We start from the raw sequence: 25840 nt of genomic DNA, 5'->3' as shown, positions 1-25840 counted from the left end.
CTTTATAAATCAGGAAAAGACAATAATTCGAAACCTTCACCTTCCATAATCTTACATTCTAAGCACTTTAAGGAATTAAGACAGACGGTGGGTGCTGAGTCTCCAAGGGAGAAGTAGCGCCGAACCTGCGGAGAGCACGGCACCGCCCCGGGGCGAGGGAAAGTCCCGGGAAGGGGCTCTGCGGCAGCCGATAGCGAAGCTCGTTAACGCGGCAGACTCCAGGCCGGTGCCGGTGCCGATCCCGATCCCGGTCCCGATCCCGGTCCCGGTCCCGGGTCCTGCGGGGGCTCCGCCCGCGGCCACCCCGGGTCTCCTCCCAGAGCCCGCAGGTCACGTGATCCACCACGCGGCCCGTACCACCCTGCGGGGGGAGCACGGCCTGCTCCCGGTGTGGTGTCCGCGGGTCGCTGGCTGCCGCTCGTCCCTTCTCGTGTCCCCGGTGATCGGACAGCACAGTTCCCATTCTGCGCTGTGACAGCTGGGCAGATGTAGCGCAGGAGGGGAGGAGTCGCGTTCCACACCTCCTCATGCCCCCCCTTCCTTGAGGTAATGACTCCGCCCGGCCCCTGTGGACAGGGCGGTGCTGGGCCGAGCCACTGCGGCAGCCGGGGGGAGTGGCGGCTCCCCGGGAGAGCGGCGGGACGGCCGGCTCAGTCCCGCGGTACGAACGGACTTCTTATTCCTCTGTCCTACCTTGTTCTCCATCTTCTCGCTTCTCCGCGGTGGCGGCGGGAGCGCGGGCGGGGAGCTGCCTGCCCCTGTTCCCCCCCCAGCTGGCGGTGGAGGTGGTACGGGCGGTGGGTCAGTCGGTGTCAGGTGCCCGCGGACACGGGACGGGCCGGGGGAGCCGCGGTGAGCGGGGGCTCCGGGCACGGGGAGCCGGGACCGGGCCGGGGTCACCGGGCACGGGGAACCGGACACTGGGCCCGGCGGGACGGGCCGGCCCGGGTCCGGCAGGGCCTGAGGCGTTCGGATCCGTGGGTGCTCAGTAAGGCCGGCCCGTTCCGGCCTGAGGCTCCGGGCACGGGGGTCCGGTCTGTGCGACCTCAGCCTTGATCCAGAGGAGGCCACCAAGTTGGTCAGAGGGGAGGAGCTCCTCTCCTTTTAGGAAAGGCTGGAAGAATTTGTATTGTTCAGCCTAGAAAGGAGAAAGCTTCGGGGCGACCTAATTGTGGCCTTCCAGTACCTAAATAGAACTTACAGGAAAGATGGAACAAGACTATTTACAGGGGTCTGGCGTGACAGGAGAAGGGGGAACGGCTTCAAACTGACAGCAGGGTTAGATGGGATATTGGGAAGAAATTTTCCCTGTGAGGGTGGTGAGGCCCTGCCTCAGGTTGTCCAGAGAAGCTGTGGCTGCCCCATCCCTGGAAGTGTCCAGCTTCAGGCTGGATGGGGCTTGGAGCAACCTGCTCTGGTGGGACGTGATGGCCATGGCATGTACTGGATGATTTTCCAGGTCTCTTCCAACCCAAACCATTCTGGGATTCCCTGAACCTGTCCCTGTAAGACTGGAGGTATCTGGGCACGAGGAATTGGTCCAGTCACCCCTGTGGGGCCTGAGGTGTCCTGGCTCAGTGTCCAGGATCTGGGCATGGCAGGTTGGGTTGCTCGAGGCCATCCCATCAGCAAACAGAAGGTTGGTGCTGGATTAGTGGAATGCCCAGGGAGGTGTTGGAGTCACCATCCCTGGAGGTGTTTAAGGAAAGACTGGACATGGCACTCAGTGCTCTGGTCTGGGTGACAGGGTGGGGATTGGTCACAGGTTGAGCTGGATGGTCTTGGAGGTCTCAGGCTCAGGCTGAGCTTAAGGCCAGCTGCTCGCGGTGGGATGCAGAGCAGGACTGGCACCAGTGAGGCCTGAGAGATGCTGTGATATCCCCTGTGCTGACTGTGTGCTCTGTCCCTGGCTGCAGGAGGCCTGGCGGCTGTGCTGAGCCCTCACTATGAACGCTATCGTCGCCCTGTGCCATTTCTGTGAGCTCCACGGCCCTCGCACCCTGTTCTGCACCGAGGTCCTGCACTCGCCTCTCCCGCAGGGCGCTGGCAGCGGGGACATCTCTGGGCAGAATGAGCAGGCGGAAGAGGAGGAAGGTGGGATTCAGATGAGCAGCCGGATCCGCTCGCACAGCCCGGCTGAAGGGGCCAGCGCCGACTCCAGCAGCCCAGGGCCAAAGAAATCAGACATGTGTGAGGCAAGTGTGCAACTGTGTGTGTGGGCATCGGTGTCCTTGGCTTGGCTGAAGGGCTCTGGGATTCTCTGATGCAAGTTGAATTGTTCAGAGACAAATAACAACATGAACAGCACTTGTTTTGTATGTGTCAGTGCCAAAAGATCTGCAAGTCCTCATAAACTGCAAGCTAGCCCCAACTCTAATCCTAGTGATCCATGACAAGAGGATGAAGGAGCTGTTGTTGAATACATACACCTTGACAAAAGGACCTTGAGGTCTCTTTAAGCTGTGTGATCTATGATTCTCCTTTGGCTGAGAAATGCTTTTCTCATCTTCTACGACTGTTCACTTTGCTAGATTAGATAATTTATTAATAGTAATTCTAAAAGCAGTATTGGTTAGGAAACAACAACAAAAAAAAAACCCAAAAGCAATTAAAACTATAGGAAAAATGTACATTCTCAGTCGTTCAGGGCTGTTTTGCCTGGAGAACAGAAATTTGTGTGGAGACCTTGCAGCAGCCTTCCAGTTTCTGAAGGGGCTGGCAGGGAATCCAGAGAGAGACTCTTCATCAGGAGCTGCAGTGACAGAAAAAGGACTAGCATGTTAAAACTGAAAGAGGGGAAATTTAGGTTAGATACCCTAAAGAAATTATTCCCTGTCAGGGTGGTAAGACCCTTGCACAGGGTGCCCAGAGAAGCTGTGGCTGTCCCTGGATCTCTGGAAGTGTCCAAGGCCAGTTTTGATGGGGTTGGAACCTGGGATAGTGGAAGGTGTCCCAGGTGGGAGCGTGGTGGGGTGGAATGCGTTCCCTTCCAACTCAAACCATTCTGTGATTCTCATACTTGTCTTCTATCAGTCCTTCCTCTGACATATTTATTATTTACTTTGCCTTTGGTTGTGGCCAGTTTTGTTTGGCCAGTTGGTTTCACAGCTGCTGTAACTGAACTTTGCCAGTTACAGAGCCAGCACCAAGTTTACAGTGGAATTAAATTGTGGAAAATGAGCTTAAGAGCAGAGGAAGTATATCAGAGTTTTGTGCGAGGAGCTGAGTTCAGATCCTGACCCTGACTCACCTTCCTTGCCTTCTGAGTCTTTGAGTTCCTGTCTGTGTGTGTAAATAACATTTTATGGTGTTTTGGAGTGAACAGTCAAAGCTCTTTGGAAACCTGAGATAACTGCACGCTCATTTATGGCTGGATTTGCTTTTCTGCCTTCAGGGCTGCCGCTCTCTTGCAGGAGGACACCCGGGGTATGTCAGCCACGACAAAGAAACCTCCATCAAGTACGTCAGCCACCAGCATCCAAACCACCCCCAGCTGTTCAGCATCGTGCGCCAGGCCTGTGTCCGCAGTCTCAGCTGTGAGGTACCTGCCTTGGAGGACAGGGAAACGCTATTTATGGCTCCTCTATCACTTCAAACCCAAGACATTCCATTGCTGATCCCAGCTGCTCTGTGCAGACTGAAACATGGAGGGAACCAGGTGGAAAGACAGGCACAGAAGTCTGTTTATTCCAGGATTGGTGGTGTTTTTTAGGCTTGATCTTTGATGGCCTCAGGGGTTCCTTCCTCTCACCTTGTGAGGCTAAAAATATTCCCTTCTTGGTTTGGTTCCTTGTGCTTATTATTTGTCGTTGTAAGATAACCTGTTTTTTGTAAAAACCTCTGAATGTGGTGTTGAGTGCCCTTTGTAGACCATTAATAATCATCCTCTAACAGACATGAAGGAAAAACCTTACAGATTAATAAGCATTTGTGTGTCAGGATCAGCAAAATTCCTTCTGGGTTCTCAATATTGTAGTTGAATGGAGCTGAATTCTTAAAATGTGGTTAAATTGAAGGATATGGAGTGTTTGTAGGATACCTCTGGAGGGCTGTTTGACCACACTTTTGGAATAGTTGTGTAAAAGGGTTTCATTTATTCACCAAGTGGGTGTTAAAGAGCAGGAAGCTGTTCAGTTGGTTACTCTGTGATGTGTTTAATGACTTTGGTGTGTGTCCCTTGCCTTCAGGTCTGCCCAGGACGTGAAGGCCCTATTTTTTTTGGAGATGAACAGCATGGTTTTGTGTTCAGCCACACCTTCTTTATCAAAGACAGCCTGGCCCGAGGTTTCCAGCGCTGGTACAGCATCATCACCATCATGATGGACCGGATTTACCTCATCAACTCCTGGCCTTTCTTGCTGGGAAAAATCAGAGGCATTATTGATGAGCTCCAGGGCAAAGCACTGAAGGTGGGTCAGTGCACAGAGTCCCTGTCACTCAATGTCAGTGTCTCAGTCATGATCCCTGATTGACAGCTGAGTCAAAAAAGCTGATCCAGCTCATGCCAGGGTGGTCATTAAGATTGACACAAGGCCCAGCAAGATGGTGTGTATCCCCATCCCTGGAAGTGTTCACAGCCAGGTTGGACAGGGCTTAGAGTATCCTGGTCTCGTGGAAGGTGGCAGGTGCCTGTGGCAGGGGGGTTGGAACAAGTTGATCTTTCCAACCCTAACCATTCCAGGATTCTGTGTCTGTGGTAATGTAGGAGGGAAGGAACACAGGGTGGTTTTGTCATTTGAAACACTCAGTGCTTTTTACAGGCCTTGTAGACAACAGCTTTGTTACAAATGTAAGTAAATCTAGGAAGGACAATGATTTTGGAGCACTAAGTATTACCTAGTGATAATTTTAGTCTACCTGGGAATAAGATATCCCTTCTCTTTGTTTTCCCATGGTTGGATGAGTGTGTGTGACGCACCCTTTTCACTTGCTAGTTTTGTTGTGGTTTTTTGCCTGAGCTCTATGCAAGCACTGAATCCCTTTCAGGCTGTGACACTGCCCTTGCTGTGTGTGCAGGTGTTTGAAGCAGAGCAGTTTGGGTGTCCCCAGCGAGCCCAGCGCATGAACACGGCCTTCACCCCCTTCCTGCACCAGCGCAACGGGAACGCCGCTCGCTCCCTGACATCCCTGACCAACGACGAGAACCTCTGGGCCTGCCTGCACACCTCCTTTGCTTGGTAATGCCACTGCTGTTCTCAGCTTGGACAACTCCTTCCTCAGCAGGATATTGCCATATCCTGAAGGAGTGGGAATGTCATTTGAGTTTTTAGGTTTGGGGTTGTTTTTTTTTTTGAGTTACTACTTAGATTTTGCTAAGTAGCATCTGAATTGGAAGGAGCCAACACTGATGTCTTTAGGACAAAAAAATGTCTTTTTGCTGTGAAGTAAAACTAACATGGCAGCTAATGGAAAGGTTTTGAGGTGTGGAAGAAAGGAATAAAAGATGTTTCTACCCCTGGTGTGTTGCACCTCGGATTCACACGTGACAGACTGTGATGGTTCACCTGGGAGTGCCCCTGTGCTGGAATCACTTGGAGCTTTTGGGCTCCAAGAGAGTCCAGTTGCTCCAGTGCTTGACTGGCTCATTAAACTTCCCAGGAAAGACACCACAGGGAGGGTTGCAACACTGTCATGTGATTTGGATGGGGGATAAGTGTGCTGCACAAAGAAATTGCAGAATGCTGGGATCTGGGTGACTTTGCATGGCAGGGATTGCAAAATGGGCAGCACAGGGATGTGCTGCAAGGTAACAGAAGTGGTTAGTGGTTGGATGTTTTGTTTGACATCATGACATCAAGTTTCTTACTGGGTTTTTGCACCTGGCAAGCTGCATGACTCTGCTTCTCTTTCTTTCAATGTCTCCAGGCTTCTGAAGGCTTGTGGTAGCCGGCTTACAGAAAAGCTTCTGGAGGGAGCACCCACAGAAGACACCCTAGTTCAGATGGAAAAACTTGCAGGTAAGACAGAGGTTTCCAGAGCTGCAAAGACCCTCTGAGAATGCTTTAGATGATGAAGCACTGAGTGCTTTGATCAGCATCTTAAACACAGCCATTGCTCATCAGCTTTACCTTCCTGGTAGTCTGTGCAGCAGCTGATGCACTCTGGAGACAGCTCTGACAGGAATGAAATCCAGGCACCTCAGAGGCTCTCTGCACATGGTGTTTGTCACTTGAGTAGCAGTGTTGAATCATCACCATTATTGTTCTTTGTGGCTGGGCTGGCCCTCCCAGTGAATCTCTACAGCCAGAATGATTTGCAGTCACAATATATGGATTTCTTGCTTCTTTTTCTACAAACATTCTAAAAGTAAAGGATCATAGTTTACTGGGTTTTTTGGGCTTTTTCCTGGGTTGAATTATTTTATTAACCATGTAGACTAGAATCTACAAAGCTTTGTCCATAATCTTTAAAACAAGAATAAAGAATAGACCAAAAAATACAACTTTCTGTTCCATAGAAGATGAAAATTCCTTCTTGACCCTTCAGTAGTTATTTTTTAACTGAATTAACACTTAGGTGTGTCTGTGCTGCTGCCAGTACTTTCAGTTACTGTGTTCTGAACTCTCTCTTCCCACATACACCCAAAATCACATGGCTGCAGCATGTGAGCACTTTCCAGTTTCCATTCCTAGAGAGCAGCAGTTTTTATGACCAATCTGCCTAATTTTTTTTGCTAGATCTGAAAGAAGAGTCAGAAGGCTGGGATGGTTCTGAGGAAGAGAAGCTTTCTTCCCAGCCAGACGTTGTGGAAGGGCAGGAGCTGTCCAAAAGCTCCCCTGAAACATCTCTGATGCCAGATTGCAACAGCTGGAATGTAGCTCACAGAAGGTTGTCTGTCTTTCGCTCTCTCAGGCACATGAGACAGGTAAGAAAGTCTGCAGAGTTCACAAGCTCTTTTCTCCTGATAATATTTTTTTTTAAAGATACATTTATTTCCTGCAATCTGCACATTCCCTGGTGCTGTGTTCAGCACAGTGCCTGCCCAGCCAGGAACATGATGTGAACTGCATCTCTGGGCACGCTCCCTTCCTCACATGGGCCTCTGGTGATCATCAGTCATGTGGGATGGGGTCAGATGATTTCTCTCGAATTCTGCACTTCTCCCCAACAGCAGTAGCAGTAATTTAATACAGAAGTTGTGCAGTATCTTCAAAGCCAAGTAATATTTGCTTTAAAAAATAGTGTTTCAGAGGGAAAAATAATTTACAAATGGAATAAATTATTCTGTACAGATCTTGCTTTTCTCCTATACTCCCAGTGACCTGGCTGAGGAGGAAGGTTCATGTGCCCAAGATTCATGTGCTAAATTTCCACATCCATTCCTGCTGTTCATATCTAGCCATATTCCTACCTGTCACTCATGTTTTTAACAGGGCAAACTAGACATTTCACATATAGGCATTTTCATAACCAATGGAGAATGGTTTGGGGTTGTTTTTTCCAGGTTCTCGGGGCATCAGCATTCCGAATGCTGGCTTGGCATGTTCTGATGGGGAACCAGGTCATCTGGAAAGCTCGGGATATGGATCTTGTCCAGTCTGCCTTTGATGTCCTACGGGTAGAAACCTTTTCCTTTGTTTCTTGGCTGCATATTTTCACATGTATTTCTCTACTACTCCAGCCATTATAGTGATCTGCCCCTGACATGTAATCTTGTGAAGAGTGTGCTCTAAATTACATGGTTTTGAAAAAAACAGCAACCAAAAAAGCCCCAAAAACAAAATCCCCTCCACCTTTGGATGTACTGCTTGTCCTCAGCAACTGCAGGGGCTCTGAGCTGAGCAGGTTACTTTGATCCCCCAAATCAGGAGCATCTGCCTAAGCAATGCTCCAGGTCTTGGTTATCCCTGGAAGTCAGGGAGAGAATTGTGCTTGTTTAATTGCAGGTTTCTTTCCCCCTGCAGACGATGCTGCCCATCGGGTGTGTGCGGATCATCCCCTACAGTGACCAGTATGAGGAGGCCTATCGGTGCAACTTCCTGGGCCTGAGCCCACACGTCCAAATCCCACCCCACATCCTGTCATCTGGTAAGAACCTGTTGCAGAACCCTCTCCCTGTCATGTCATGTTGAAGGACACTAAATTTATTTATTTTTTTTTTAAATAAGTATTCATATTAAGGGTTCATTCATAATAAGGGTTGCATGAAACAAAGCCCGACCCACTTCATTTTGTTTTCCCGGTGTCTTTGCGTGGTCAGTGACTGAAAGGTGTGACACCTTCTCTAGGCATTGACCATAGCAGGGTCTGTAGCTGTGTTTTGGAATCTGGGCTAGCACAGCTCATGCTCTTTTGGGCTCTTGTTGCTCCAGAGTTTGCAGTCCTTGTGGAAGTCCGTGCTGCCACCCGCTCCAGCCTCTACCCAACCCTGTTTGATGATGAGCAGTCCCTCAACAAGTACGAGTTTGTTGTCACCAGTGGGAGCCCCGTTGCAGCAGATCGAGGTGGGTGATTTGGAAGCAGAAAAAACCTCTGTCCCTGAGATTAAAAGAACATCTTGGTCTTTTACTGGTTTTCATGTCCTGCCCCTTAAGGAGGTTTGAGTAGAAGCCAGCTGGGGTTTAGCTGTTTGAGGTGAGGTTTGCCACAGATTGCTCAGTAATAAAAGATTTGCTCTACCGGGTCAGCATTTTGCCTAATAATTTTCATAAATGAGAAATGGATTCTCTAACATAGGTATAAGAAAAATTGTAGGGAAATTCTGTAACCCACAGTGAACAGTTTCAATCCTGGAATACTTGTGTGTTTATTTTGTATAAGACTAACTTGTAAGGATCATGACATCACTAATTTTCCATGTTCCATTTGGTAGCCAAATATGACTGATAAAGAAAAAATCAGATTTCTTTATTTAATTTTACCTGCTTCCTTCCAGCAGTTGAACACTTGCACTCAGAGGTGATTTGAGTCAGGTCCATCAGTTTTGTCTTTTCTGGGAAGTCTTAATTTAGATGAATTGACCTCACTGAGTGTCTCAGAAGACATGCCAGATGGCTCATCCTTCCTCTCTGTCCCTGAAGATAGAGATGCAAAGGCTTGCTCTTCCTGTTGTTGATCCACATGTATAAATACACCAGTTTATTTTCCATCCAGTCAGTGGCATGTCCAGAAACTTCTTGACAAAAATAGTCACTGGAAGGTCTTTTCTCCACCACAGCATCAAACTTACTAGGCCATGGACTGGGAAAAAAGCCTCCCAGGGACTTCCAAAAAGTGGTCCAGGAATGCCTTGGGCTGGTTGCTGGTTTATTTATTCACTCATTATCCTGGAACTTCCCTTAACAAGAGGAACATTCAATCAAGAATAAGTTGAGGGTTTATATTTTTATATATGTTTGTATATTGTACAACGAAGCATGAAAGTTTTTCCATAACCTTGTGTTTTTAATGATATTTTGATAAGGTCACAACAAAAGCTAAGCAGGAGTTTAAAAGTGGGTCTGAAGAAAAAACAAAGGACCCTGTTTGGATGTCGCAGGGTCCTTCACTAAATTCCATTTTGCTTCTTGGATCAGGTATTTTTCTAATGGGATGATCTTTAGCTCTTCCATGGGGATGAAATCCCAGCAGGCCACTGGGGGATATATTTAACAATTATTAGTAGTAAAGATGTAAGCAGTAACCTTTAGCTTGTGCATCCTCTTTCTCACCCTTTCCCCCTTTTCTCTGCTCCTGCAGTTGGCCCAACAATCTTGAACAAGATTGAAGCTGCCCTGACCAACCAGAACCTCTCTGTGGATGTTGTGGATCAGTGCCTTGTTTGCCTGAAGGAGGAGTGGATGAAGTAAGTACAGCTGCCTTGCTTTCAGAGGAGCTTTGGTGCTGCTCCTGGAGCAGGAACAGCAGAGTGCAGGACACACTTTAGTCAGGTGACTTCTGCTGCAGTTCAGCAGTAGTTGAATTTACAGGAACAAATTAAGTCAGGAGTTAATTTTCTACTCTAGTCCTAACTCTCTTTTTGGCTTTCAGCAGTTCTTGACCTTTATGCTTGAGCTCACACATCTGTAGGTTACCTGCATGGCAACACCTGTCTGCCTGTCCTTGGTGAGGAGGATTAAATATGCAAATCCCTCTCTGCCTGTCAGTGTGGCCATACCCCAGCACAGGTAACACCCAAACACATGCCTGGGTTCTGCCTTCAGGCACTGCATTTCAGAGGTGCAGGTAGCTGTAAAGGAAGACCAGTCAGTCATGTGAAATAATTCATGGATCATCATGACTTTGTGAGTTTACCTGAAGGCAGGTGGGCACTGGATTTGTCTCTCAGTTGTCACAATTAATTGCTCTGCTTTCTGCTTGAATGAAAAAATCAAACTAGAAATGTGCCCATTATTACTGAAAATGAGTCATCTCCCTAACTAATCACCCTCCTTCATCAAAGCATGAGAATAGTCTCAATAAAACACTGGTTGAAGCTTTTATTAACATTTAGTTGCAGCAGGTGCCAAGAGAAGCTGCAGTTCCTCCTTGTTCCCTGTCTTACGGCACGTGAGCCCATTTGATAATGACAGGAATCTCTTGTTCCTGCAGCAAAGTGAAAGTCCTCTTTAAATTCACTAAAGTGGACAGCAGACCCAAGGAGGATACCCAAAAACTGCTGAGCATTCTGGGAGCTGCAGAGGAGGACAATGTCAAACTTCTCAAGTTCTGGATGACCGGCCTGAGCAAGACCTACAAGTCCCACCTGATGTCAACAGTTCGCAGCCCGACGTCCTCAGAGTCCCGGAATTAAAGGGTGCCCAACCTCCCCTGCTGCCTTCAGAGAAGGGCAGGGAACCCTGGTTACCTCTGCTGAGCCTGCAGCATGTGCTTTAGGTGGATAGTGAGGCTTCATCACTATTCTCCTGGTCCTCAAACCAACTTGAAGAGTGACTTGAGTCTTTTCTACTTGCTGTGAGACTGGACTAATAAGTGCTAATCCACAGTGCTGCTGTCTCTCCTGGAACTCAGCTCTCAATCTAGACGTGCACACTCAAGACTAAAACACAGCAACGCTCCAAGAATCAGTTAAATTAATTAAAATCCCGTCCTGTCCTCATTAAGCATCATGGTGTGGCAGCTGGCCTCACCTTTAGATTCCTTGGCAGGCCTGTGACAACATCCAGAACTCCAGGGAGTGGATATGGTTAATCTCACTGAAATCCCACATAAATCTCCTAAATGCTTGAGAGAACAAGAACCAAAAATAAGAGGCACGTCACAGGGTATGGATCACATGTAAATTATTTCAAACCACTTCGTGCTCAGATTTAAGAGACTATTTTCTGCTGTAGCATAAGTCAGGATATCCCATGGGAGTCCTGTCACTCCTCTTTATTTATTTATATCTTAACTTGAGACGGTTTTAGCATTTGCTTTGGAAATCTTGTCTGGGAGGGCAAATTGTAAAATAAGAAGCCTCAAAATGCAGCCTGCTTGCCTCTCAGAGGGGAAAATACTCGCCTTGTTTTGCCTGTGGTTGCAGAACTTCCAGGTAATGAAGATAACCTCGCCAGGATAAGGTTCTCTTCTGTCTTTTTTAGCTTCCTAAGTTAAGCAGAAGAGATTCAACCTGTAGGTGCTCCCTTATATAACTCTATAGTAGCCATTTTTGCTTAATAGTTCATGAAAACATTGGTGCATTTTTTAATTACCTAACCAGATATTCCTTATCTGTACTGTAAGGAATCACTGTTTCTGTTGTGAAGTCTGGGGTTTATGTCTTTTTTTTGGTTGTTTTTCTGGATCATTATTGGGAACACTTGACATTACTTTTGAACAAGCTAAAGGCAGGTTTTACCCAGGTGACCTTCTACACTCACTCAAGCTCAGAGAGAATGTTCCAGCTTGTCACGAGTTCTGTTCTTATCTATAAAATACGGAGGTTGAATTTTGTCTGGAACATCTGTGAAATGGCGACAGGCATTAAATCTCGTAAGAGCTATTTTTGTAAAATGAACAAATCCTGGTTTTGTGTATATTTTCAGTGTGTGTGTGTGTGTTGTGGTAGGGGAAAGCAGCAACTGATCCACAAAATTCCTGCATCCTTAGCCTAGATCTAATGTAGAGAATTCAATACAGGTCTTTTCCTCTTATCTTTGTATTAGTTTCTTGTAGACTGACCTAGTAATCTTTATTTTAAAATTATTCTGGTGCAGTCCAGAGCTGTGTAACAGAGCAGGTGAGACATCATTTGGCATTGAGACCTTCTTGATTGCTGAACTGGTTTTGTCTTTTAAAAAACACAGCTCTCCCAAGCAATCCAGCATCAAAACCTAACCTAGTGCTTCCTTCCAAAACAGCAAAAGGGTTGGTCACAAGGTCAAGCGCGAGGCTGCTGCTGCTGCCTTGCTCTTGGTGAGTTGTTCACGATGTTGATCCCTCTCCATCCTGACCTCAACAAGGCTGTCATGGACAAGCAGACTCGGTTTTGAGCCAGGACAAGGAAACTACTAACTTAACACTTATAAAATGCCCACAGGAAAGAAGGGGGAGAGCTGAACCCCAGCTGTGCTTGCCTGCCAGAACACATCCAGACGTGGGATTACAGATGATTGCCTGGGCAGGTTCCTGCAGCTCGCAGGTGAGGCCGCGGCTGCTCCCTTTGCCGTCAGCGAGAGCTGGAATGTTCACAACTTAATTAACAAAAAAATCATGTCTGCAGACATCTTTCACCACGCTCCTTCCCTCCAAACGATACGCCTTAGAGACAAACTGATTGAGGCAGGATAATTCTTTATTCCAGTGTGGTTTCTGCCTGGCTGAGCAGGGTGTAGCTGCGAGCAAGGTGGGAGCGGTGAGTGCTGCAGCTGCCGTGAGATGGCTGCAGTTACAGACAAAACCTTTTTTGTGCCAGTTCTGCCACCCCTGTCCCCTCAGCCAAACCGGGCCCAGCAGGTGATTGTCCCCCTCTATTCTGCCCTCATGAGACGCCACCTGCAGAGCTGCCTCCAGCTCTGGAACCAACAATATCACAAGGACATGGAGCTGATGGAGTAAGTGCAGAGGAGACCACAAAGATTCTCCAAGGGTTGAAGCCCCTTTGCCCTGGAGCCAGGCTGGGAAAGCTGGGGGTGTTCACCTGGAGAAGGTTCCAGGGAGAGCTCGGAGCCCCTAAAGGGATTCTAAGAGAGCTGGAGAGGGACTTTGGACAAGGGCCTGGAGGGACAGGACAAGAAGGAATGGCTTCCCACTGCCAGAGGGCAGGGATGGATGGGATATTGAGAAAGAATTCCTGGCTCTGAGGGTAGGGAAGCCCTGGCACAGGTTGCCCCGAGAAGCTGTGGCTGCCTCTGGATCCCTGGAAGTGTCCAAAGTAGGCTGGACACTGGGGCTTGGAGCAACCTGGGACAGTGGGAGGTGTCCCTGCCCATGGCAGGGGGTTGGAACTGGATGATTTTTCATCCCTTCCCACCCAAAGCGTTCTGTGATTAAAGGATGTGTCGCATCCGCTGCAAGGGCTCGGTGTGCGGTGCAGGGTTCGCTGTCAGGGTTGCGGTACCTGGGGAGGGGTCGGGGTTCGGGGAAGGGTTCGGAGCCTGGGGCAGGGTCGGTGCCGGGATTTCGGAGCCCGGCCCAGCCCCGTGTGGCGGCCGCTCCTCCCCACAGGCCGCTCCCGCCTCAGCCGCGGCTGCGCGGGCCGGGCCGGGCCGGGCCATGAGGGCGGCGGGGGCGGCGCTGGCGGCGGCGGCGGTGAGCGTGGTGCTGCTGGCGGTGGCGGCCTGGCGGCGGGCCCGGCCCGTCAGGGAGGTTCTGTTCTTCCCTTCGCGGCCCTGCTGCATCGAGGCGCTGCTGGCCGAGGCCGCCGAGCCCGGGGCGCCCGTCCGGCCCTGCCCGTGCCCGCTGCCGAGCGGCGACACCGCCCTGAGCCGCCTGGTGCGCCGCCTCCTCTCCGCCCGCCGCTCGCTCGACCTCTGCGTCTTCGCCTTCTCCTGCCCGCAGCTCGCCCGCACCGTGCAGCTCCTGCACCACCGCGGGGTCCGTGTTCGCCTGGTGACGGACGCGCAGTACATGGGCATGCACGGCTCCCAGATCGGCCGCCTGCGCCACGCGGGTGAGCGGGGCCGGCGCTGCCGGGACGGGCGAGCGGCCCCGCTCCGGGGGTGGCCCCGGGTCACTGCGGGGCTCGGGGCCCCCTGAGCAGTGTCTGTGTCTCTGCAGGGATCCAGGTGCGCCACGACCAGCACAGCGGGTACATGCACCACAAGTTCGCCATCGTGGACCGGAGGATGCTCATCACAGGCTCCCTCAACTGGACCGCCCAGGCCATCCAGAGCAACCGGGAGAATGTGCTGGTCGTGGAGGACGCCGAGTATGTGAAGGCTTTTCAAGATGAGTTTGAAAGGATTTGGGAAGAGTACAATCCTGCCAATTACAAGTTTTTTCCCAAAGGCAGTAAATAATTGAGCTGCCTTACAGGGCTAGTGGAGCATGGTAACACCCACAGATTTTATTATTTTGTATAGACACCATTGTTTTGTCTGTCTGGGTGTAACTTTGGTAAATGTCTCCAGAGAAGTGAAGTGTTCTCTGCCCTAAAATGCCACAGATCCCTCGCTGTGGGTCATTCCCGTGCTGGAGGGAATGACACAGTGTTTGGTTGTGAGGGTGACAATGACAGAGCTCCATTCATAGGCATTAACACTTGGGCCAGGCTCATTGCTGTGCCCTGGTGCAGACCGGGTGTGTTCATACAGAGCATGTTTCAGTGGTAAAAGGAACATTTTCCAACTCATGGGATGGAACTGTAGCCTATTCCAAAAGGAATTGTAGCCCAAGGGCTCCTCTACACCGGTTACTAAAGGACATATAAGGGGGCTACAGCAGAGTTAAGAGTTTCTACAGATTAAGTGCCTCAGTTACATTTCTTGTTGGCATTAATTGTTGAAAGTTGGTAAAAGGAAATTCGTGGGAAATAGCAAAAAAATTTTAAGTTTTGATTGCGTACGCGTTCCTTTTGGTTAAAGGTTAGCAGAGCTCCGGTGTAAAAGCTTGAGCACCGATGGCAATTACAGCTTTTCTTCCAGCAAGGAAGAGTAGGGAAATCTGTAAGGAAATGAGAGAAATGGTTCTCTGGGATTAGTGTTTATCTGGAGAGCAGACACAGCTGGAGTTGGGTTACCTGCTTCAGGTGAGGTCTGGAAAGCCTGGTTCTTCCAGGTGTTGGGACACCTTGTCACGGGCTCTGCCTCGCCTGGTATCACCAGCCTGGGGACAGCGAGGGGAGGGAAGTGACATCTCTGTCCCCACAGCTCAGAGTGGAACAAAGATAATGTAAACCTAAGAATTTCAAACTCCAAATAGTGTCTAAGTAAGAATTACCTTACACTGAATAGAAAGTGCCTTAATACAGCTCAAAATGAAATGAGCTTTGATATTCTGTTACCAGTAGTGCTGTGATTGCCACTGTTAAATAAACCATTTTTCACAGAAAACATCAACAGCCTCATCTGACTTTTGCATTCCAGTTCCTGTTCCTTATTAAGATATTTATGCTACATGGACATTCTCAGATTTTAATCTATTCTGTAATGAGAAAGTTTGCATGGGGAAAAGAAAATTATGTTACCTGTATGGAAGCACCTGGGAAAGGTCATTCTCCAGTAAATCCCATTCAGCAGCACTAAACTACTTAAAATATATTATTGCTGTCAAAATTCTGCCTGCTGCATTTCCTTTGTGAAGTGCAACTATAAAATCAAATCTCCCTTTTCATGCTCTGACCCCTTTTTCTTCTTTTTTAGAAATAAACCTGTCACACACGGCATGCAAAGGGTGGTGCAAAAATAGTTTATTACCATATAGTTAATGTAAAGTTAGGTAATTGTATTTACAAAGTAAAAATGATCAGCTACATCTTGGGGAGCCTAGCATGTCACACAAGGTTTGTAAGGAATAAATACAGTGAGAAAAAGTGACGTTTCTATTACAGCGAGCAGTTGGTCAGGAATGGTGGCTCTTAAAAAAGCACTGAAATAAACTGGGAGTGGAAGGGAGAGGGGACAGGAACTCACACACATGGAGAAACAGGAGCCTTCCACACCCTTCCCCTTTGCAGGGGGGAAAAAGTGATGTGTGAGAGCCCTGAGGCTGCAGCACCCCAGCGCTGCTCTGCTGCTGCTCGGTCACATCCTCACAGAAACCACTCTGGGACATGACTCCTTCACCCCCAGTGCTCACAGCTGCCCTGGGCTGTTCCCAGACACACAAGGCAGAGCAGAGTACCCAGATCTGACCCAGAATTGAGTCCCCATCATTGGTCAGTTGGGTGAAGCTCTGCTCAGACATAGCCAGGGCCAGGTGCTGAGGGCACTGGAGGAAGACTGACCATTCATGAATACCTGCACTGCCACATCAGACACCACCCACAGCCTCACAGAGCTTCCTTCCCTCCCCCCAAACCTCCATCCTTCCAAAGGATTCTTTAAACTCTCAAGCCATCCAGAACTCCAGGAAGGTGGACACAGGTCAAGTCAGAGCATTCCTGCTTCTTACTTACCACAGTCTCTAGCATTTCTCATGCTTTGCTTTCTCTAGGTGAGAACAGTGTTCTTGTCCTGCATGCAGGGTGAAGAAAGCATGAAGAAAATAATGCTAATTGCACCCATTATTGTGAATTCAGGGCCCAGCTGGGTTAGTTCAGCTGCTACCAACTTGTCAGGTTTCTCTAGTAAATCCCACACCTGGTTTCCTCAGCAGCCTCACACTGAGCTTGTTGTTCCCAGCCTGGTGCTCCCTCCCTGTGTCTGCAGCACTGCCTCGGATCTTCTTGTCGTGGTTCCACTGTGTTTGAGGTTACACAGTGAGCCACAGCTCGTGGATGTGCAGGGGAGGCTGTGGCTCCCTTGGGAAGCCCAAGAGCATCCCAAATGTGCTGCACAGCGTTCCTGGTGTTTCCCAAATCCAGGGCTCACTGTGCTCACTGTACAGCCCCGGGTGGCTGTGCAAGGAGAGCTCAGCAGGGAGATGTTGCTGCTCTCTGTAGCAACAGGGCACAGTTTGCACATGCACAGCGTTGATCAAACACGAGATTATTGAGTCCTCTGACTGGAAAAAAATACCCCAAATTTATAGCAAAGTCAGTTACAGTGGTCAAACAGACTGTACACAATCTTTGGACAGGTACTTTCAAAGCTGAAGGCATAGATCAGCAGAAAAGGTTTGAAAAGGTATTTTTAACAGTCCTCAAACCCCCAAAAAAGCAGTTTATCAGGGCAGATGGGGTGGGTTGCTCCTCTCCCAACCCACATGTGGGGCCTCTGTTCTACAAGACAAAAATCAAACCCACAACTCAGTCACAAAAGAGAACCCTCTGCAAACTGCTGAGGAATAAATATTTACACTGCACGCTTGGAATACTATACAGATATTAAATTACTTTTGTTCTTAAAAAAGAGAAGAATAAGAAAGCTTTTTTTTACCTAAAAAAAAATGGAAAAAATTACAGAGCAAAGGCAAACCACAGCAAGTGCTTGAGTATACACAACAAACTGAGTATCCAAACCAGGACAAAAATGCAAAGATCCTGTGGAAGTGCCATCAAATAGAGTTGATACAAAAGTGACATATTTTGCAGTGTGACCACTTTTACTATAGCCCAGTTCTCTGGTATCAAATAAAAAATAAAAAAATAAAAAAAAAGAATTTTCTGGTTTGCAAGTCAGCACTAATTCTAAGCAATTCTATTTTTGAAGCAAATTAACACAATTTGCTTCTTTTTTAATACATGGGCAAAGAAAAGGTGACATTTAAAGAAGGATTCAGTCTGGCTAAGGGGAGATGGTGCAAATGGAAGGAAAATTTTACTCAGGAAAAATAAGATTACTTGGAACTGAGGAGACACCTGTGCCTTCATTGCACTTGACTTTGCCTAAACCTCCCTTTTTGGTGTTATCAACAGTGTGGAGTGATGCAGAATGCAGCAGCTTGCCCACACACTTTCTAATTTAAATAGCCACTGATTAATCCCAAAAGGTGGAGGAAGCCTGGAGCAGGAAGAAGCAAGAAGATAACTGAGGATCATTGCTATGAGTAAAAGGACTTGTCCCTTTATTTTCAAGTACTGGGCTCTGCAGGAGTATTTCAGTTTGGGGATGTTTGGGTGCTGCAGGTTCTTTTTCTTTATTCTAAAGGCAGGTAAAGTGCTGCCCCTTGCCCTGGAGAGATGCTCAGATTCACCAGAATGAGCCCAGAACCCTTAGCAGGGGCTCAGAACATTTGGCTGCATAAGGAACCTTCCTCCCTCCTCTTCCTCTCAGTGACCCCCAGAATTCACAGCTCCCACTGTAAACACACCCCAAACATCCTTCCCAAGCACTGCCCCAGAGGGTGCAGCTGATCCTGACAATGTCAAGGCCACTGCTCAGCCCTGTCTGTACAGCAGACCAAGATTCTCCATTTATTTTTCCAGAGGAGCCCATGGAAAATGTCTGCTCCTACAAGCCAGAGCATATGAGCAGGGGAATCTAAGGTAGGTCAGGGTCCACATGGCAAGAAGGAGACCAGAATGTTCTGCTTGGTGGGCTAGAAAGGACAAAGTTCCATCCTAAGTCTAAAGAGAAGAGGAGGAGGAGGAGGAGGAGGAGGAGGGTGTTCTCCTAGAGCCAGTGACATCTTGCAAGGGAAGAGCAATGGCAAGGCCCACGTGCCATCCCAAATCCATGCTGCCTCTCATTGCTGGGAGATCAGAGCTCACCACAGACCTGGAGCAGGCAGGGATGAAGTGGCTGGAGAGGTGATGCAGGTGGGTCACGGTAGGAAGGTTCCCAGGTCTCAGATGCTGGGACTGGCTGCAAATCCACACATCCGCGGGCACACGCTGCTGACGAGGGAAAGGCTTTGTATCTGACAGGCTGAGCATCTTTCCTACCCTGCTCCCATCTCCAGGACCTCCATGCACACCCAGGCACACAGAGCATCCCAACAGGAACAGGTGCTCTGGCCCCTGCAAGGTGCTGGCATCCTGCCTGGGCACAAACGGGGCTCCTCCAGCCAGGACCGGCTGCCAAGTCCTGCTGTGAGGTGCCAAGCTGGACACCTGGCCATGGCAAGGCCACACAAGAGCCTGATTCCCACTGTGGTTCAGTGACACCGTGTCCTGCTGAGGCTCTGGCAGCTGGAAAAGAGATTCTGCTCCCAAGAGGATGAAGGTAACTCTGAGAGCTGCTGTGGTCCAGCCTGGCAGGACTGGGGGTGGCTTCACCAGCCCCGTGGGCTCTGAGAGCTGCGCCTGTACCAAGCACCAGACCCAAAACCAGCAGGGAAGCACCGGGATCTGCTGGCCTCAACCTTGGCTGAGTGCCCAAAGCACAAGAGGAAGCTCTGCTCCATTCCACATTCCAGCCTGAAGTGGTCACTCAGCACCTCAGCAGGCTGGGGAGCCAACGTGCCAGTCTCCTTCAGCCTTGGTGACCAGAGAGGCAGGACCTGGGATCCTTCCAGGTGGCATCTTGAGATTTATCCTGGGATAAAGCCCCACATCTTCAAAGCAGCACAAGCTTCATCTAGGAAGCCTCTGCTCAGCTGGCTGTGACCATCTAAGTGCTACCAGTTCCTCATCCCTTGGTTTGTATGCATTTATCTGCCTCACGATGCTAAATTATATGTTTTAAATAGAAAAGCTATTAGGACTGAGAAGGTCTGAAGCACATACTGGTTTTGAGATTTTTATTTCAGGAAAAGATTAAAGAATTAAAATAGGAGCTGCCCTGCTGACAAGAAGAGTTGAATTCAAGAAGCTGGTAAAAAAGGAGCATTATATGCATTGAGCACTGTGCATTTTCAGTCAATATTGGCTCTACTTTCTACTCTACTTTCCTTTGACTAGGAAAAGGGAGTTTCACATGCGCACAGACCCTGGGATACACAGGATTCAATGAGAGGAAGGGAGTAACAGCAAAAGAAAAAAAAAAAAAGAGAGTGCTGGGCTTGATCTAACAGAGGCAAGAAAGTGATCTTACAGCTCGGCCCCTGGAACACCAACTCCGACCAGCAGCGAGACGGGAGCGAGGACGCGCTGACGGGGCCGACTCGATGGTGCACGTCAGTAGCTGCAGCTCCCCATCCACAACCACCTGGGCAGCCACCAAAGCTTGCCAGGCTTCGGTGGCACCTACATTCAGGATACGGCACAGTCACGGGGCAGGAGAATCACTTCTTGCATCCTTCTCCAGCGAGATGTCAGTGTTGTACCTCCAGGCTGCGGACGCCGGCACGGACTCGCGCTCCCCGACAGCTTCCCCCGGCTTTCCCCCCTTGCAGGTGCAAGAAATGCAGTCGAGATCAATGGTTAGATCAGGCTCCTGGTGTGCTCTGAGCACGGGGTCTCTAGACAGCAGTAAGAGCTCGGTCTGGCTGACACCACCCAGGCCCTGCTCGCTCTTCCCGACAGAGCTATAGCTTATTAACAGGCTACTGAGCCTTAATACTGACACTTAGTGTAATGGTTTACAGTAAAGAAAGGATTCTCCTACAAAGCGCCGAAGAGAGGGGGGGAAAAACCCCACTCCAATCCCTTCCTCTCCCTCTCAGAGTCTCTGGAGCATCTCACAAGCAGGGAAAGGAGCTGGGGAGGCGAGGGGGGGCACCGCCACCGCGGCGCCGGGTCCCGTCGGGGCGTCAGGACGAACGACAGCGAGGACATCGTAAGGAACGAGAGACAAACGGTGCTGGTGCTGTGCTGCCTCAAGCTGGGAGGTGCGCGTGGTCAAGCGGAGCGGGGAGAACTAGTCTTTCTTCAAGTCCCTGGATTCAAAAAGCTTCAGGCGTTCTTGCACAGTCAGGCCTTCCTTCAGACTCTGGGAGAGACAAAAGACAGAGAGGGTTGGGGCACGGGCCTGGCGCGCGGGCGGGGAGCGATGCTCAGGCAGAGACGTGGCAGCGAGGAATGGGCTCCTTGGAGGAGGATTAGTGGGACATGCTGAGAGAACACACGGTTATGGTGCCTTGAGACAGGGTGAGATTGCAAATGAACCAGGCAACGAACCAGAAGCGAATGAGAGGCACATCATGCTGCAAGCGGGATTAGCTGATTTGGGAATGACTCTGGAGCTCACAGGGCACTGCTGGATGGGGCAGTTCCAGCTGTGGGAGCCCTGGGCAGGCCAGCTGGGATCTGCTATGCTGAAGCCCCAGGGTGCTGAGCAGGACCTGCAGGCTGGTCCTTCTCTGCCTTCCACACCACTGCAGCATCCATGGGGACAGTCCTGCCTCCACTCTGTGCAGGATTTGCTCAAGAAACCCTAAAAACTGCTGTGTGCTGCCAGAGACCATCCCAGCCCTTCTCTCAGCCCACCCTGGACTCTCCCAAGCCAAAGATGTCTTGATATTCCAGGTTTAGACAGAGGAGTCCTAAATGCTGTTCAGGTCTGGCATGCTCTGATGGCTGATCCAATTCAGATGCAGCATTCAGATTTCAAAGCACAACTCTCAGCTGGCCAGGAGCCCCCTGGCATTTGGAATTGTAAAACCCATCACCTACACATGGGGACTCAGTAGAGGGGGGCAGAAACCCAGAAACAAATTGCCTGAATCCTGTAGGACAGCTTTAAATTGAAAGCAGCCTGAGGGGATGCACCAGCCTAAAGCCAGCACCCTCCTTCCTGCAGCCCCAAACCTGTGGCATGAGAGATTGAGGAAAGCAAGGCATTAGGTGGTGAGTTGTCCCTGTAGATGAGGAGGCACAGCCCACCTCCCATCCCTAAAAACAACCCCCACAGCCAGGGCTCTGCCCCTCTGTGCCCCACTGCCTGTCCCCACCCCACAGCTCTGCCTGCCAGCCTGGTCCTTGGAACTTGCAAGGAATTCGTGCTGCAGCTGCATCATTTGTTTGCTTTACAGACCAAGACTTGGCACCTTCAAAGGCAAAGACTGAAGGGATGGAAATCAGCTCCTAGGAGGAAAGTCTGAGGGAATTGGGATTGTCTGGCCTGGAGAAGAGAAGGCTCAAGGTGACCTTAGGGCCCCTTCCAGAGTCTCGCTTCCAGGAGAGCTGGAGAGGGACTCTGGAGTGACAGGATAAGAGGGGATGGCTTCCCATTGCCAGAGGGCAGGGTTAGATGGGACACTGGGAAGAAATCCTTCCCTGGAAGGGTAGGGAAGCCCTGGCACAGGTTGCCCAGAGAAGCTGTGGCTGCCCCAGGATCTCTGGAAGTGTCCAAGGCCAGGCTAGACAGGGCTTGAAGCAACCTGGGACAGTGGAAGGTGTCCCTGCCATGGCAGGGATTTGGAACTGGATGACTTTTCATCCCTTCCAACCCAAACCATTCTGGGATTCCATGATCCTACTATCAGGCAGCCAGCTCCCCTTCTCCTTTCCCTTCCCTGGCTGTGGTGCCAGAGGACTGTTCTATCACAGCAGCAGGTTGGACTTTCGGGCTGAGTTTTCCTTCCCATGTATTTATCAAGGCAGAACTCCATGCTAAACTTGCCCCAAGGCCGTGCAGATTCCCATGGTTACTGTATTTCTGGAAATGTTTTTCCTCCCACAGGCCCACAAACACAGAAGGGCTTTGCCAGGCAGCATGGAAATGAAAGCACTAAATTGGACTGAATTTCCAAATGCTGTGTGCTCTCTTTCCAACGGGCAGCAGAGCCTCCTGGGAGAGTTCTGAGCACACACTTCCTAAAGGAAGTTTACTTTGGGCCTCTTTAAATGGGAGCAGCTCGTGCATTCCAGTTCTCGCATTTGATTTCTCAGTGGATGGAAAGAGACACCAGGAATCATCAGACTGTTCTGCCTGATGGCACAAATTCCAGCAAATTCAGCCCCCAGGCAGTCCCACAACCATTTCAGTTGCTGATGAGGAGAGCCTGATGAAGTGAGACTAATACAGGATGATATCTGTGATAAAGGGATTTTCCAACAGACTTCCTGGGGCTCTCCACCCAGCGTGCTGGGAGCTCCCCTCTCCTAACCTGCCTCTGCAGGTGCTCCCACCTCAGTCTTTGCCTTGGGCCAGGAAATTCATTATTGCTCCAGGTAATGGAGGTATCTGGCTCATTAGAGTCAGCCCTATTTCTTATCAGCTCCCTCCTTTTGCTGGATGAGCTTGGAAGCCTTAGAGGCTCAGGGATGGAGAGCAGGAGGAGAAGGTTACTGGGCAAGGAAGATTCTTGCTCAGGCATGGATCAACCTGGAAAAGCAGCAACTGTGGGTAAAGGAAATTAGGGCAGTCCAGGATATTCCCTCTGCAGCTGAGGTGGCTGACACCATTTTCTATGCTCTGGGCTGTTATGGGAAGCACACTTAAAAGCATCCCTGACTATTCCTGCACCTGGCTAACAGCAAAACAGGTGTTTTCCTACGAGACCTGGACGGTGCTGGAGTTTAGTCTGAGGCATGCAGAGTCATTCAGGCATGCACACTCAGTGTCCCACGCTCCCAACACAGTAAACAGGAAAACGTGCCCCACCATGTCCAAATCCTCTCCAGGACAAGCTGTGTTGGTGAGGGTGGGAAGAGGAGAAAGACAAAAATCCACATTCCCAGGGAAGAGGCAGACAGACTGCGTTTCACATGGATCTTGGGTACACTAACTTCTCCCCTCCCCTTTGCTCAAGAGAAGAGTTAGCAGTGAATAAACCCATCAGTCAGTCAGTCAGTCATTAAGAGAAGGAGGGCTCTGGTTTGGCAGGGAGGTGTGAGCAGTGCATGCAGAGGTTGGGCCGCTCCCGTGGTGGCTGCGGCGCTGGGCGGGTGCCGGTGTGTTTACCTACGTGGCAGGGAACCTGGACTCGGGTTCATTTCAGTTATCCCATGAGACCTGCTCAATAACGGACTGTTGAAGGAAAAAGCAAAATAAAACAAAAAAAAACAAAAACAAAAGAAGCTTATAAATCCCAAATGAATTTGCGCTGGCGCAGCCCCAGCCCTCCCGTCCCACAGCGACTCCCTGGCACAGCCCCTGCTTCCTCTCCTCTCCTTCCCCACCAAGCAACACACATGGGGACTACACAGAAAGTGATCTGAGTTGAAGTGGTAAAAGGAAACACAACATCAGAGTGGCCCAGAAGGTCTGGGCTGCCCCAAAATGTGCAGAAGTCTCCCTCTGTTCACTGGGTGCAGTGCAGACACCCCGAGCTGAGGAGCTGCTGCTCACAGAGCTCCGAGTGTTTCCCCTTGTGGGCACTGAGCTCAGAGTATTTTGCCTGCCCTGCAAGGGTCCAACCACTTCAAACATCAGCACGAGACACCAGGTGAGAGGCAAAGCAGGTTTGCTCATGCTGAGCTTCCTCCCAGCTGCCCTGTGTTTAATGCTGACTCCTGATCAGCATTATTTGCCCTTCCTTATCCCTGTGGTCCCACATGATGTAGCTGGCTGCCAAGGAGAGCTTAGCACAGCATCACTGGGCTTTGGGACCAACAGCAAGCACAGAAGGACCACAGAAGCACAGGGCCATCTGCACTATGTTAACACAAGAGCAAAGCGTGTGTCACATATGCCCAGGACTCAGGCACTGCTGATACACATGAAGACAAAAAAATCTTGCAGTGATGAACACTAAAAGTAGAATGATGTACACATTTCCACCTATATTTCAGCTGAAAAGAGGGAGCAGATACTGGGATAGTCCTCCTGTGAAAGACCAAAGAACAAGGCAAACTTCAGCCTTTTTTCCAACCAGGGAGCGGCTTCATGCCTCCATCTGAGCAGGGTCCAGAGCTGGGGAGCAGACCCTGCCTGGCTGCACAGTCAGTCCTTTTGCAGTAAAAAAATATCCAGGCTAGCACTAGTGGCTGGGAAATTCTTAGTTTTGTTCTCTTGCCCATTTCTTCCCACTTGGGGTCCCCACCAAAGAGAAATGCTGGGCATTCCTCATTCCCATCCCACTGGGCAGGACATCTGAGCTCACCTTTGACCTGATATTCCTTAGTTGCCGGCTAACACTGGATCTGTCTTTCTTCAAGAAATCAGGGTTGCTTTTTGATTTCATAATATCTGGGAAGAAGCAAAAGAAGTGGGATTAGCCTGGTGCCCACTGCCTTCCTGCAAGGACAGGGCTGGGGCTTTGCCCTCCCAGCCCAGGAAAGTGCCCCGATGAGCCCGGCTCTTAGCGCTGCCCCAAGGGCAGAGGGGGCTTTTGGGCATCCCTGCATCACGAGGTTTTCCTGATGCAAAATCTCACAAGGCTTTCAAAGCTCATCAGCTTTGGGTTGGAAGGCCAAGTCCTACACTCAGACCCATTACTGCACAAGGGTTTGTACTCTAGGATTCCCGTGTTAGCTCGGGACACCCAGGACTGCTTAGAGCTGCTGGAGGAGGACTGACCATATCCCGATACAGTGGTGTTCACAGGGGATTTCTCTCCCTGAGCTTCTGTGGCTGCTTTCAGCTGCTCTTTCAACCTGCTGATATCACAGTCTGCCTTGGCCTTGACGATGCTCAGCTCCGTGTAGATGTCTTTGTACTTGTCGCTGGCGTATTTCTTATCCTGGCAAGGGAACAAGAACAACCCGATGGAGCCAGACAGACAGCTGGAGCCGAGGGGTTTGTGGATGCACTGAAGAGGAGCTTGGCAAATGCCGACGGAAGAAGCGCCGGCAGCGGGAAAGAGGCTTGGCCAGGGCAACACACGCCCTCGGAGCTGCTTCCAACAGCGATCCGGGACTGCGGGAATGGAGACAGGCGGAGAGCTGAGAGCCAAGGGCCAGCACACGGTGCTGCCCATGCGTGCAGCCCCTCAGCTACAGGGTTGTTTGTGGCTTTTCATTTTAGCCAAGAGACAGAATTCAAGCAGAATTCCCAGAAATGGCCTTGGCTTGTCCAGAGCAAACCAGTTCCACCGCTGCGAGGCTGGGCAGATCTCTAACACTGATTGTTTGTGCCATTTAAATCTGATCTGATGTGACAGTAAATGGGGA

The 25840-nt window shown here is 50.0% G+C and overlaps 3 protein-coding genes across 8 annotated transcripts in view; 2 read left to right on the top strand and 1 right to left on the bottom strand.

Annotated features, from left to right (window-relative positions):
* Positions 1-524: 524 nt before the first annotated feature.
* On the top strand, positions 525-11845 carry FLCN (folliculin). Of its 4 annotated transcripts, none has more exons than XM_058849467.1 (12): positions 525-546; positions 1917-2195; positions 3395-3541; positions 4188-4409; positions 5017-5177; positions 5866-5957; positions 6678-6865; positions 7445-7558; positions 7905-8028; positions 8313-8444; positions 9679-9784; positions 10531-11845. In XM_058849467.1, the coding sequence occupies exons 2-12, from the start codon at positions 1947-1949 to the stop codon at positions 10730-10732; spliced, it is 1737 nt and encodes a 578-aa protein (XP_058705450.1). In that variant the 5' UTR covers positions 525-546; positions 1917-1946; the 3' UTR covers positions 10733-11845. The 4 variants fall into 4 exon arrangements, with proteins under 4 accessions (XP_058705450.1, XP_058705448.1, XP_058705447.1 ...); XM_058849465.1 differs by having other exon boundaries at positions 535-661; XM_058849464.1 differs by lacking the exon at positions 525-546 and adding an exon at positions 703-852.
* A 746-nt stretch (positions 11846-12591) lies between these two features.
* On the top strand, positions 12592-19866 carry PLD6 (phospholipase D family member 6). The gene is made up of 2 exons (XM_058849487.1): positions 12592-14032; positions 14140-19866. The coding sequence occupies exons 1-2, from the start codon at positions 13417-13419 to the stop codon at positions 14379-14381; spliced, it is 858 nt and encodes a 285-aa protein (XP_058705470.1). The 5' UTR covers positions 12592-13416; the 3' UTR covers positions 14382-19866.
* Positions 19631-25840, bottom strand: part of MPRIP (myosin phosphatase Rho interacting protein) — a 73739-nt gene continuing 67529 nt past the window's right edge. For 2 of the 3 annotated variants that reach the window (XM_058849461.1, XM_058849463.1), the window contains 3 exons: positions 25248-25410; positions 24832-24917; positions 19631-20774 (listed from right to left, as the gene is read on the bottom strand). In XM_058849461.1, the coding sequence (XP_058705444.1) occupies positions 20703-20774; positions 24832-24917; positions 25248-25410 (321 nt within the window). In that variant the 3' untranslated portion in view covers positions 19631-20702. Of the gene's footprint in view, positions 20775-23694; positions 23757-24831; positions 24918-25247; positions 25411-25840 lie in introns of all 3 variants that reach the window. The other variant, XM_058849460.1, reaches the window with a different exon arrangement.

The sequence above is a fragment of the Poecile atricapillus genome, chromosome 14, assembly GCF_030490865.1.
Source record: "Poecile atricapillus isolate bPoeAtr1 chromosome 14, bPoeAtr1.hap1, whole genome shotgun sequence".
Taxonomy (NCBI): Eukaryota; Metazoa; Chordata; class Aves; order Passeriformes; family Paridae; genus Poecile; species Poecile atricapillus.
This window is presented reverse-complemented; position numbering and strand designations above follow the sequence as displayed.